Genomic DNA, 13,077 nt, shown 5'->3' with positions numbered 1-13,077 from the left:
AATGCCACAGCTTAAATTCTTTCAAAAGAAAACACTGCCATCATTGTATCACATGCTGATATACTTTCTAAAGGTTTTCTAATGTTTTATTTATTTTCTAAATAAATTCCTGAATGAATGACATGATTCTTTTTACTAAGCAGACAAGTCATTTAAATGGCTTTGATGTCATTATAAAATCGATGTAGGATTGATAAGAGCTATAATTTATTTATTCCCAATTATGATGATGATGTGGATTCAATTCTCTTGTTGCAGAGCATTTCAGTTACATTTGATACCAGCGATTATGCAATCATGTGCAACTGTTTTGAGTTTCATGCTGATTTGATGGGAATTATACTTTCTGGGTTTTGGTAATAATTTATCTACTTGTGTTTCTTTCTTACTGGCTTTAATTTGATTTCTTTTCTAATTTCTTTTAGTGTATTCCAAGGTTCCGTCTTAGCTCTGTTACTTAACAGTTACAAGGCTTGCTTTCTTAGGGTAAAGTCATCCAAAGACAAGATCACATTATCAACCATATGTATCAACTGTGTTATCTTACAATAGTGGATTCTAGGGTTCATGAGAAAATGAAGAGAACCTAGAAGTAGGTTCTATATCCAGCCTAGTAGAGATCATTACAACCACGAAGTCCTTCATGTTGCCCCCTCCTACTGAAAATAAAGAAAGAAATGTGGAGAAAGTGAATTTATTCCTTTTCCAAGTCAAACACTGACACATTCCCGCCAGGCAGCAAAGTCAACATATTCACAACATATCAGCAACATATCCATCTGGTCTTAACGCAGCACTGTCTGACAAAAGAGAGTTGTCTTCCACGTTAGTATGTCACTCTGCTTAACTGCTGGAACAAATTTATTTCAAACTAAGTGTTCATAATCTAAAGATCTAATTCCCTGTAACTTTGGACAAAGTCAATTTTGAGTATATGCATGTATTACTAAAGGCAAACTCCTTTGTTTCAGGTTGACGTCTTAAAACAAAATATCAACAGCTACATGATTTTCAGTGAATATTTATTATAATGTTTTCACATGATGAAATTTTGTTCATGATAAAAATTTGATGAGTTTTTTAGAAGAAAGTAAATGACTTATTAACTATTTTCATAACAATAAGACTGAAATAAATTTAGAATGATGCATAGGTCTTTATTTTCTCATAAGTAATTTCTGTACAATAGTCAATGTGAGATGTATATTATGCTGCTAGCAAATGTATTTGGTTTAAAAATCATTTCTTGGGCCAGCCCTATAGCCTAGTGATTAAGGGAGCTGGATGCCACATTGACTGTAGTTCAAATCCTGGCCTGAAAAATGCACTGAACATGGGCATGTATGCATGTGTGCCCCGAATCCCAATAAGATGAAGAAATGGAGAAGGGATTTCAGCATTACCACACCCCACTGGGAGTGGTGCTTCTCTCGTGTGTGTGCATGTACTTTGTGTCTCTCTCTTGCAAGTACACATCTCCTCTGGAAATTTGGAAAAAAATAATTTCTTAGTTAGAGGTAAATGTATCATTCATTTCATTGAGTACTGTTTACACATGAAACTGCTACTATCTTATAGAAATAGTCTTATAATTAAATTTAGTCTGTTTCTTTGAAGGGTTTCTTAGTTTAAACATCAACATATTTTATATTCAATTCTAATAAATTGCATATCATTAGTAAGCATTAGTTTTACTTCATTCTAAAATCTCAGACCAACAAATCATTTGGCTTTTCATAACTATTTCTATCCGTATCTTAGAAACAGAACAGTATGGACAACTTTATCTTTCTGTAATCAAGGCCAAAATAGTGGTTTGTGGATTGAATTATAAGGTGTCACTAAATTTAGTAAATTATTTACTTAAATCCACTAATTTTATTAAAAGGTAGATAAAAAGTAACCAAAAACTTCATTTGCAACAACTACTGGCATCTGTGAATGAAATAATCTTCATTACCAAGATATTGGTCACGACTAAGCTATTCCTTTAAAGGTGATTAATAATAGCAATAATGTGATTGAGAAGCTGCTGCTGAAATATATTGTCATTATCTTTCAACCTTTTATGACTATAGGAGGTCATAATAATAAACAAATTTAAAATGAGAATGATGATAAGAAAAGAGAACTGAATAACTGTATGTCCATATCAAACCAAAGAATTCTCACTTTCACAGTAACAACTAAGTGTTCCATGATTCATTCTTATCAACAGAGGAAGGTATTAAATAGGAATGGCAATTATGCCATAATTTATAAGACATAATTACATCTCTTAAAATGGCTCTTGCTAATAAATTCCAAGCCTTGCATACAACCATAGCCAAACTGCAACATCCTAAGTATGCTCCATCTTTTGAAGACCGTAGTATTCAGAGAATGGAAAGTGATGAAATTCCAGAATGTGACTGTAGATTATAGATCAAAGAGAGAAGCAGGTGGAGGGAATCATATGTGAAGACACTTTGATGAAAACTCACAGGTAATTATTTAACACTAGGAACTTAGGGAACACTGAATAAGTATTGCATATTAAAAAAAATTAATAGTATATACCACTATATTTTTGAAAGTCAGGTATCTTCTGACCTTTCTGGCATTATACAAATTTGTTTTGTATTGGTAATAAACAATTCCATTAATCCTACATCCTAATGCCCCTTCAATTTCATTATGGATTTAGATCAAAAAGAGATTTTCTTCTATCAAATTTAGAAATAGGATACATAAAATCACCATCACTTCAAACTCAGTATTTTTCTGAGAACGCCAACACATTATCATTCTCACTCAGTAATAATAATATCTCCCTAATTTTCATCACGAATTCATTCTCCAAGTCACCCAGGTTTGAAATTATCATTACTCTCCAACTCCTTATGCCTTACGCTCAACATTCACTGGGCCTGGATGTTGAGGAAACAGGCACTGAAAGAGGAATGAGTAAATGTGATTAAAAAACAAAAACAAACAAATAAAAACAACTACCATTTGAATCCTTGCTGCAAAGGTCATATTGAGTATTTCTACTATATTATATTTGCTGAAAGAAGCTGAGTTTGATGTTGAGGTGGTACAATCCAGTATTATGTGAACTTCCCAGAAGATCAATAAAGTACAGAAACAGTGACAAGGGGACAGTCAGAAAACAATTTTTTAAATGCTTTCAGGAATTCCACAGCTTGCCGGGAGAAATTCCAGGATGTAAGGACACTAAAGGAACTACTGCAGTTGACTAGAAACATATTTGTTGTGTTTGTCCTTGTGTCCATGATGGTCACGGATCATGTGTAAAATAAACAAGCTGTTTTTCTTGGCTATCTGTGAAGGTGAAAGGCTTGAGATACTCTTTTCTATGTTACAACTTCGTCCAGACTGTAAGTATTTTTAGAGGGGGTAGAAAAACTAATTCAGTAAGATAGCCAAGAAGAAAATAAAATCTAAAGAGGCTAAGGAACCCAAACCATCATTAAGAATATGACAAACAATAAATTGACAGAGAAGAGAAAGAGAACAGATACACAGAATACTGAGCATAGTTAAATGCCCACTAAACTATTTTTTTTTCATAAACAGTTATGATGTTCTAACTAACAATGGTTAATCTGGTCTTTTTGAAAGAGTGGAAACAGCATCTCATGCTTTTGAAACAGTGAAGAACATTCAGAAAAGCTAGCTGAAATTGGGTCATAACCTGGTGGGAAAGCAACTGAACCCAGATTTGACAAGTTTGCTAGGGGATCTCAAGTCTTGTTTTTTTTTTTTTTTTTGGAGAGGTTGTTGCTATAGGGCGCGTGCGCTCGCCAGAGAGAGACAGAGAGACAGAAAGCGAGAAATCACCCCCCAGGGGGGATGGTCACGCCGCAATCCCTTCTCCATTCTCCTCTCGGGATCTTGGGCACGCATGCACATGCGCCCGGCGTGAGTTTTAAGCCACCGGGTCCGGGACGTGAACCACGGTTGACTACGTGGGAGTCCAGCAACATAGCCATTACGCTAACTGCTGGTTCCCAAGACTTCTTGACATATGTATCAATATATAAAATAAGACAGTGAAAATTTATTAAGCTAAGTAAATACTGACACAAATGAATGGACAGCACCAGAAGAAACTTGTGATCTGTAGTGACCCTGATGTTTTAAAAGCACAGGTGTTGTTTTAATTTCTTCTAGTTTAATCTCACAACTTTAGAAGAAGAAAGAAGCTATGAAAGTGAACCCGTGGCTTTTAATAATCATGATGAAAACAGTACTTATATTTTTTGGCTAATGTCTTAGGATAACTGGAAAAAAAAATGGCTCCTGGATTTTTATGTGCATTTTATGAAGACTATCCTGACAGAAGAATAAAAATGAGGTGTTTAAACTTTAGGTAGTTAAGAGTCAGTTTGGCTTAAACACAATAGTTTATTGCTCCATCCAATAAACATTTGGAGTGACAACTCTGTTCCACATAATCATTTGCGAGTTTCAGGCCCATTCAGCTTACTGTTCCATGATTACTTTGTTCTCATAATACAAGGCTGAATTCAAATTCCAGGAGGAGGATGGAATAAAGGGGGGAAAGAAGGTACAGAATACAAGGGCTCTTGCTGGCCTCTTCTACGGAAGATTTCTGGAAATTGCCATAGAACATTTTACTCATAATGCATCAGCAAGAACTTGGTCACATGGCCAAACTGAGCAGCAAGGAAACGGGATATAATGTTTTGTTTCTGCAACCACATAAAAATCCTATTGCTAAGGAAGGAGGGGAGAATGGAAATTAGGAAACAATCAATAGTCTTTGCTCTGAAAGTTGCGGAGAAAATGCTTGCACTGATGGTATGAACGGTGCAATGATGATACAGTGCCATCATAAACTTGAATACGTAAGGACTGAAGACATAACAAGGAGAGAACAGAAAGCTCAGTTTGCCTCATAAGAAAATGACCAGGATGAAAACATGTAACTTCAAATGGATAGACAGATGCAATGACAAATAGATGGAAAAGAACTGCATGACATTATAGACAAAGAATTCTCCCAAATTTGCCATTGACAAAAAAGTAAAAGGAATAGCTAATTTGCTGGATGCCATAATCTTTTGGTATACCCAGAAATAATTTATTTATAATTTATTCCCTTGCCATTACAAACAGAATTGAAAGTGGTTGAATTTAAATGAAAAAATTGTTTCATGGAGTAATATTGAATATTAGACATAAACATAAAGACTTAAACATTAGTAAAAAAATAAGTTGCATGGTAAGATGTTGAAGATACAGTTTGTTCACATGAATAAAGTCCTGGGCCTTTTGCTACCTCAGTAGAAGCCATAAATGCATCCCTGCTTTTAACATAATAACATAATCTTAGATTACATTAAGAAATTCAACTTACCATTTCTTAAGTAAGCAATTATATGTGGACCACCCAGAGGTTTCCAAGGCACTTGGGGGATTAACTGGACTAAAGGTATAACAAAATCTTTTTTTTTCAACTTCTCTATTTTTAAAAATTCAATTTTTTTTTCTTCTTTAGAAGAGAATGAGTTAAGTGGCTATATCAAATATGGATGTCTGGCAGTCACAGAGAAGAATAAATTTGCTCATGACTTAGTTAAATCGTCTTTTCATCATTTAATCAAGTCATGATGACTTTCACTATTACATAAATAGGTTCGTTCTTTGTCATATGCTGTTAAATTTATATCTTTAACAAGCTGTCGGCTAACAGCAGCAAGTATAAAGGACATTGACTTAAATATAGGTTAATAAGATACCTCAAAATAACTCCAAGGCCAGAAGGTGGCACCGTAGTAATGCAACTGGGCCCACATGGGAGGTCCTGGGTTTCAGTCTTAGATCCTCTCTAGGCATGCTGGGTACACTGGGGCATGCCTATCATTTGGGCTGGCTGAGGTTGAGGGTGGATTGTGGTGTGAAGACCCTGTCAGGAGTCTGTCTCTCTCTCTCAAGAGATAAATAAACATAAAACTTCAAAATTCAGTTTTATTTTTATTTTTAAAAATTTTCTACAGTGCATGTGCACTCACTGGAGAGAGAAAGAGAGAGAGAGAGAGAGAGAGAGAGAGAGAGAGAAAGTGAGAAATCACGCTCTGAGGGGACGGCCACTTTGTAATCCCTTCTCTATTCTCCTCCTGGGATTTTAGGCATGCACATACACACTTCTAGTGTGACTTTCAAGCCACTAGGTTCAGGACTTGAACTAAGGTCAACGATGTGGGAGTCCAGTGCCTTGACCACCACACCACCGGCTGGACCCTTTATTTCTATTTTTATTGAGGTATTTTAGACAATTCACAATTCACTTTTAGATCATCTCTAGATCAGTAAAGTGTAGTTCCTAGAGTGGGGTCTGGAAATAAGCCATAAATATTTTATAAATAATTTTGCATGTTACTTAAAATATTGTGACAATCACACTCAAGTTGGCATCACTTTTGTGGGGTTATAATGACTCTACACCTGCAATATTTTATTTGTGGAATAATATTTGCAAATAGTACAATGAAACTATTTCTTTTATTTCATCACGTAAGAAAAAAATTGTTGAAATTAGTGAACTAACTTAAAATGCACAGAATAGAAGGATTTTAATAATCAGATTGGGAAAATGTTGTCATCTTTTATAGTCTAATATTTATATATCAATTTATATTTGCTTAACGTACTCTTAACTGCACATATCACATAAGGTAATTTAAAAATTTACCTGTTCAAAAACATGAAGGTTTTAAAAATGAAATAAAAAAAAAACAGAGAAACATTCATTCATCATAAAAATCGCTGACATTTGTGTTTACATGTAAAATATTGCTTATGAAGTCTAAATAAGCTTTATAATAAATGTTGAAAATATACTAATCTAAAACAAACACTAACTTTATGATTTTAGACATAAAAGTTAGCTTCTCCCATGAATGAGAGAGACAGAGACAGACAGAAAGTGAGAGACTACACCCACAATAGGATCTTGATACTGTGATTGACCTCCAGCTTCGACCAGTCCCAGATCAGGAGCATGTGCAACTACTTATTTGCATAAAATTCTCTTACACATAAATAGAGAACTACAACAAAAGATAAGCTCTTGTATTTATCTTACTTATATAAGGCAATAGATATGCTGTAGACAAAAAGACCAAGAAAATGAACAATATCTGCACATTACGTATTTTTGTATTTTCTGAGAAATCCTTGGCTTCTGGTTTGGTGAAGACAATTTCCTAAATATAGGAAATACTTCTACAGATCTTTGTGAAATTGAAAGGGACTTCACTTTCTGTTCTGCATCTGAACAAGAGTGATAACATTAATTTCTTCATTATTGGGTTATCCTGGATAAAAAAAGTACATACCACAAAAGACAATACAGACTAGGAAGTCAAGGTTGATAGGGTATTGATTCTACCAACACTGCTTCACGATCTTCCATGCAACTGACTAGATACACGGAATACCCGGTTGAAAGAAAAAAAATGAAAGACAATTAAGAATATGGAAACCTAACAATTTTCAGGTCTCTTGTTATCTCAGTTAAAGGTGGAACATTTACAAAGAGTGTATGGTATCCTTATCCATAACATGTGGAGAGACAAGATTAACAATGTACAGTGTTGAGTGTTACAGTGCATTGAAGAAATGGTGGGCAGTGAACAGGCAGGAAAGAGAGAAAAAGTTTCTGGGACTGGGGCAATATGAAAATACTGTCATGACTTAACCTAAAAAGGAAGGTGTCCAAATATCATAGTTTCTATAAAGCCACCAGGCCACGTGGGGATTAAAGGTCTGGATCCCACATGGTTGACTGGGCCACTGGAGTTCTGGATCCAGCAACTTGGGGGGCTTCTGTATGTAGCATATAAGTGAAGCAGATGACAAGTATTAGCTAAGCTACATTAAATCCCAAGGATGCAAGTTGCTCTTTTTGTAAATCCAGATAGGAAAACTGAAGCAAGAAGAATAAATAAAAGATGATAAAAGTGAAGATATATAGAGTACAAAATCAGATTTTCCTTTAATTAAGTGAATATTTTAGAAAATAGCCTTTGGAGACCTAATTTATACAGATAATGTTCACTTGGAATTTTCATTGCATTATGTTAGGGACAGGTAAAATAAGAGAGTGTCTTGGGGCTGCATCTCCATGTGGAAAGTACGATTTACAACAAGTTGTATAAAAGGTTTATTAATCTTTTAATTCCTATGTCATTTAAAATTTTTTCTTGAGAATTTTACTGTTTAGCATGAGTCATTAAAATTATTATATATAATATATATATGTATACACATACACACATATAAAATAAACTAGCAGGTTGACATCCATGTGTAAGTACATGCTTTGAAATAACAATTTCAACAAAGATTTAAAAGTTAATTAGAATATATGTTACAAAATATGATGTGAAAAGGATTCATAATTTTGTTTTAAACAGTCATTTTGTGTAATAAAAACTCATGAGCAGTTTAAGACAATCTTATTTTTTTAAGACAGTATAAACTGATTATCAATTCCTTTAATTGGAATTTTATTCATTGTCAGTATGTTCAAGGATTGTTCTTTTGGCAATGATTAAAAAATATTTATTTAATTGCCTTTATTATTATTATTTTAACTTGGCTAGAGAGAACAGAATGAAAGAGAGAGAGAGAGAGAGAAAGACACTAGATCTGGGACCCGAACCATAGCCCAACATGTGGGAGTCCAGTGCCTTAATCACCATGCCACCTGCTGGCTCCTTAGCAATTATTTTTGAAAATAAAATATAACCAAATAGAAAAGGAAAGATGTTAATTCATTACATACTTTCATAGTCTTATATAAAGATTAAGAGCCAGACTTTCTGGTTTCAAATTCCAGTTCTCCCACTTACCAGCTATAAGAATTCAGGCAAATGGGGACCAGCAGGTGGTGTGGTGGTTAAGGTGCTGAATACTTCTACATGGCTGACCACAGTTCAGGTCCTGGACCTGATTGATGGCTTGCTTTCTCGCATTCCCTCTCTCTTTCTCTATCTGTGTGTGTATCTCTCTCTCTCTCTCATCAAATTAAATTAATGAATAAATAAAATTAAATAAAATAATTCTTAAAAAGAATTCAGGCAAATTAATTAACTTTTCTGTGCTTCAGCTTCTTTGACCTGTAAATGGAGAAACCAAGAATACCTGCCTCATAGTTTGTGGTGATGACTAAATGAAGTAATATGTAAGAGGACTGGAACAATCCTTGGCTTATGTATATATTTAATAGACATAATCTATTATTCTTAGTATATGAAATTAGAAGTGTAATTTTAGAGAATAAAAAGTTAAATTAGAATATGTAGCTATTTCTTTGCATAGATAGCATTTTTTACAAAATAGAAGATTGCCATATAACCACTTGGTGATTGTGTACATGTATTACGGGTAGGGGGAATCTCAGTCTGAGTAAACAATCATATTAATAACCTTAACTTTCATTTGGAAGAGAAATAAAATGGCTACTCTTGAGTAATCTGCAAAGCTGAATGAATAATTGACATATTTTTCTGTGATTCCTTGCAGATATCATGGAAATCAGGACAGTGGCAGTTGGAATTGTGGCAATCAAAGGAGTAGAAAGTGAATACTACCTTGCAATGAATAAGGAAGGAAAACTGTATGCAAAGGTATTGATAATTAATAGCTTAGCCTTAATTTTTCAACTTATTTTTGTCAAAAATATCTCACCTTTCTGAAAAATAAAAATGGAATTAATTTCTCTTCAACTGTATAGTTTAAAGGTATTATTAAAATACTTTATACTCAAGCATTAAGTAAAAATGTTTCCTGTGTGACTTGGACAAATTATTTAAGTTCTCTGGATTTTGTTTTTTTCATCTGTAAAAGGAGTTGGATTAACTGGCCTCTGAGGATCCTTCCAGTTCTAAAATTCCATGTGCATTTTAGATAGTTAAAATCTAAAATTTCCATCTGTCAGTATTAAAGCTCTTTTTGTTAAAGTTCACCCCATTTGCACATTGCTGACATGAAAATTCTTGGGAAAAAATCCCGAGGCATTCACTTCATTTATCAACATCAATCCCACAATCACAGGCTTTGAACTGTAAGCATTCACATTGTTCCCACTTTATTCCAATGTGAAATATGTCACAGTTCATTCCGTATAATAAGTTATACTTGACTTTCCTTTGTATTCCCACAACTCAGCACAATGCCTGGCAGCCTGGCACACGTTAATTACATAATAATATAGGTTCAATTGGACGAGTGAATGGTTGCATGGAGAAGCAAATAAATTAACTTTTTATTTCCATTGTTATTGAAGGCAATGTAGTACTAAATGAAAACAAGTTGTGAAATATGTTTCTCACCTGAGGGATGCCAAGGCTCTGCTATACAATATATCAAGTAGTTAGAAAATGAGTGACGCAGGCATAGGAATATAAGAGTTGCTATTTAGGGGGAAATAGATACTAATATTAAAGAACAGTAGAAACTGGCTGCAAAGAGCTGAATTTCTGAAACCATGTTACACAACTAAATGCATATCATGTTATGCTTTCTGCTTTAAATTAGGATGCCTTTTTATTTGGAAAATATACTATATGGTAATATCTAATAGTAAATTGAATTAGGCCTACTTGACCCAAGGTTTAAAAATTTATGTGTTTTCATTCTAGTAAATGTTATCTGCTTACTCTGTTTAACTGTATCCTTCTCAAAATCATTTGTATAATGTTGGTTATTTGTTGTTTTAACAGAAAGAATGTAATGAAGATTGCAACTTCAAAGAATTAATTCTGGAAAATCATTATAACACATACGCATCAGCTAAATGGACACACAATGGAGGAGAAATGTTTGTTGCCTTAAATCAAAAGGGGGTTCCTGTAAGAGGGAAAAAAACGAAGAAAGAACAAAAAACAGCCCACTTTCTTCCTATGGCAATAACCTAATTATATATGGTACATAAGAAACCAGTTCCAGCAGGGAGATTTCTTTAAGTGGACTGTTTTCTTTCTTTTTCTTCTTTTCTTTCTTTTTTATTTTTTAAAGTAACCAAGAAAGGCTGGAAAACTACTGAAAAACTGATCAAGCTGGACTTGCGCATTTATGTTTATTTTAAGAGATGCATTAAAGAAAGATTTGAAAAATATACACAAAAATCAGATTTAGTAACTAAAAGTTGTAAAAAATTGTAAAACTGGTTGTAAAATCATGATGTTAGTATTAGTAATTTTTTTTCTTAAATTAATTTACCCTTAAGAGTATGTTAGATTTGATTATCTGATGATTATTTAAATATTCTATCTGCTTATAAAATGGCTGCTATAATAATAATAATGCAGATGATGTTATATAAGATATGACAGACCTAAGGGCTGCTGGAATGATTTATCAGATAATCAAGCCAAAACTAACTATGGAAGAGGAGCAGCATTTGAAATGCTTTGTAGTGAAATATTATAATCCACTTCAACTCTAATCAGAAAAAAAGAATATTCTCAAAAATTACATATGGAATTGAATCCAATACATATTATGGTTTAACAAAAAATAAAGGCTTGGAGCATCCTTGTACCTAGTATCAAGAACAATGCTGCTCAAATTGAAAGGGTATGGCTAAACGGATGTTTTCAAAAATCTTGTATTTAAAATAACAATGATGATAATATTGTACTTCATCTCACTTGCAACAAAATAACATTTTATAATCCCTAGAAGTAAAATTCAGAAATCTTTAAGTTTTTTTTTTTTCAAGCAACATAATCTATCTTTTGTATAATTCATAGTCAGGAATATGGCTTTTAATAATGTTCTTCCCACAAGTAATCATGCTTTTTTTTTCCTGTGGTTACAGCATTAAACTCTATTTTAAGTTGTATTTGAACTTTATTGTTTTGTTATTTAAGTTTATGTTATTTATAAAAGAACAACCTTAATAAGCCGTATCTGTTTCATATGCTTTTAATTTGCAAGGAATAACAAAACCGTCTGGCTCAAACTACAAGCTTCCCCCCCCCCCCTGCCCTTGACTGACACCAAAACTAGTACACAGCACTTGGGCCAGCACATCCTGGATGGCAGACAGCAATGATGGCCTGCAGCCATGCTTATAATAGATGTCTCACAGGGAACAATACAAAGATATGTGTTTTGCTGATAGTCTCGCTAATTAATTGGATCATCTAGGTAAAAATCACTGCAGTTTATAGGATTTTAAAGTTAGAATACACGAGTCCATGAGTCGAAACGTTTCATATTTTAAAATAATGCATATTTAAAGATAGTACTGTAATTTTCTAATTTCTAAAAAAGATGGCAGCACTGAAAGTTGTTTTTCTGTTGAATGGAAAAAACATAATGCTCAAAATAGATAGAGGGCCTTTAATATCGTGAGGGCTTGAGGACAGACTATAGGTACTGGGCTTTTGAAAGATGAATTTTCATTTCAGAATTCTTCCACTGACAGATACTGGGAGTATTTTATGTGTTCATCAATGATAAGGCAACATTCATCTAAATTAAACTATTTTTATGCTAACCAGTGTGTTTTTAATTTTAAAATATTTGTCATTCAAGTACCTTTACATAAATATTATTTGATTACACATTTGTAGGAGAGAGTTATATAAAAAGGCTAAGCAAACAGAAACAAAAGATTCATTTCATTTTCTTGTGGTTCACCAACATGACCAAGTGTTAGACAGAATTGCCCTTTCTCAGAGCTACTCTTGGAAGATACTGTGAATGATACTCTGAACTATTCATGTTATCTGATTCAGGAACCTTGATGGCCTAGGTTACTAGATCGGGCTTCTGTGACTGCAGCCTTGTGAGCATATGAGAATTTAGGTTTTTCATGTGTTTCATTAGTGCCTAGTAGACTTTTCATAATCAATTTTTATATGAATTCATTCAATATTTGAATATCCCAAGAAAATTAAAAAAATAAAATTAATATTACTTTAAAATTAGAGTGAACATGATTATACAAAAATTTTAGCAGAAAAAAAGCACACAAAAGATATGAGCTATGTTATGTTAGGTCAAAATACTGTCTATGGGGAAGCTGCGGGG

The 13,077-nt window shown here is 33.5% G+C and overlaps 2 protein-coding genes across 5 annotated transcripts in view; one reads left to right on the top strand and one right to left on the bottom strand.

The window, feature by feature from the left end:
• Positions 1-11,881, top strand: part of FGF7 (fibroblast growth factor 7) — a 65,157-nt gene extending 53,276 nt beyond the window's left edge. For all 3 annotated transcript variants that reach the window (XM_014584272.2, XM_014584273.2, XM_006168773.3), the window contains exons 3-4: positions 9,559-9,662; positions 10,758-11,881. In XM_014584272.2, coding sequence (XP_014439758.1) covers positions 9,559-9,662; positions 10,758-10,952 — 299 coding nt within the window. In that variant the 3' untranslated portion in view covers positions 10,953-11,881. The remainder of the gene's footprint in view (positions 1-9,558; positions 9,663-10,757) is intronic.
• FAM227B (family with sequence similarity 227 member B) overlaps positions 1-13,077 on the bottom strand; it is a 207,039-nt gene that overhangs the window by 125,125 nt on the left and 68,837 nt on the right. The window lies entirely within an intron of this gene.

This window comes from Tupaia chinensis, unplaced genomic scaffold (genome assembly GCF_000334495.1).
Source record: "Tupaia chinensis unplaced genomic scaffold, TupChi_1.0 Scaffold146140_1, whole genome shotgun sequence".
NCBI lineage: Eukaryota > Metazoa > Chordata > Mammalia > Scandentia > Tupaiidae > Tupaia > Tupaia belangeri.
The sequence above is the reverse complement of the archived record's forward strand: the minus strand, read 5'-3'. Positions and strand labels throughout refer to the sequence as shown.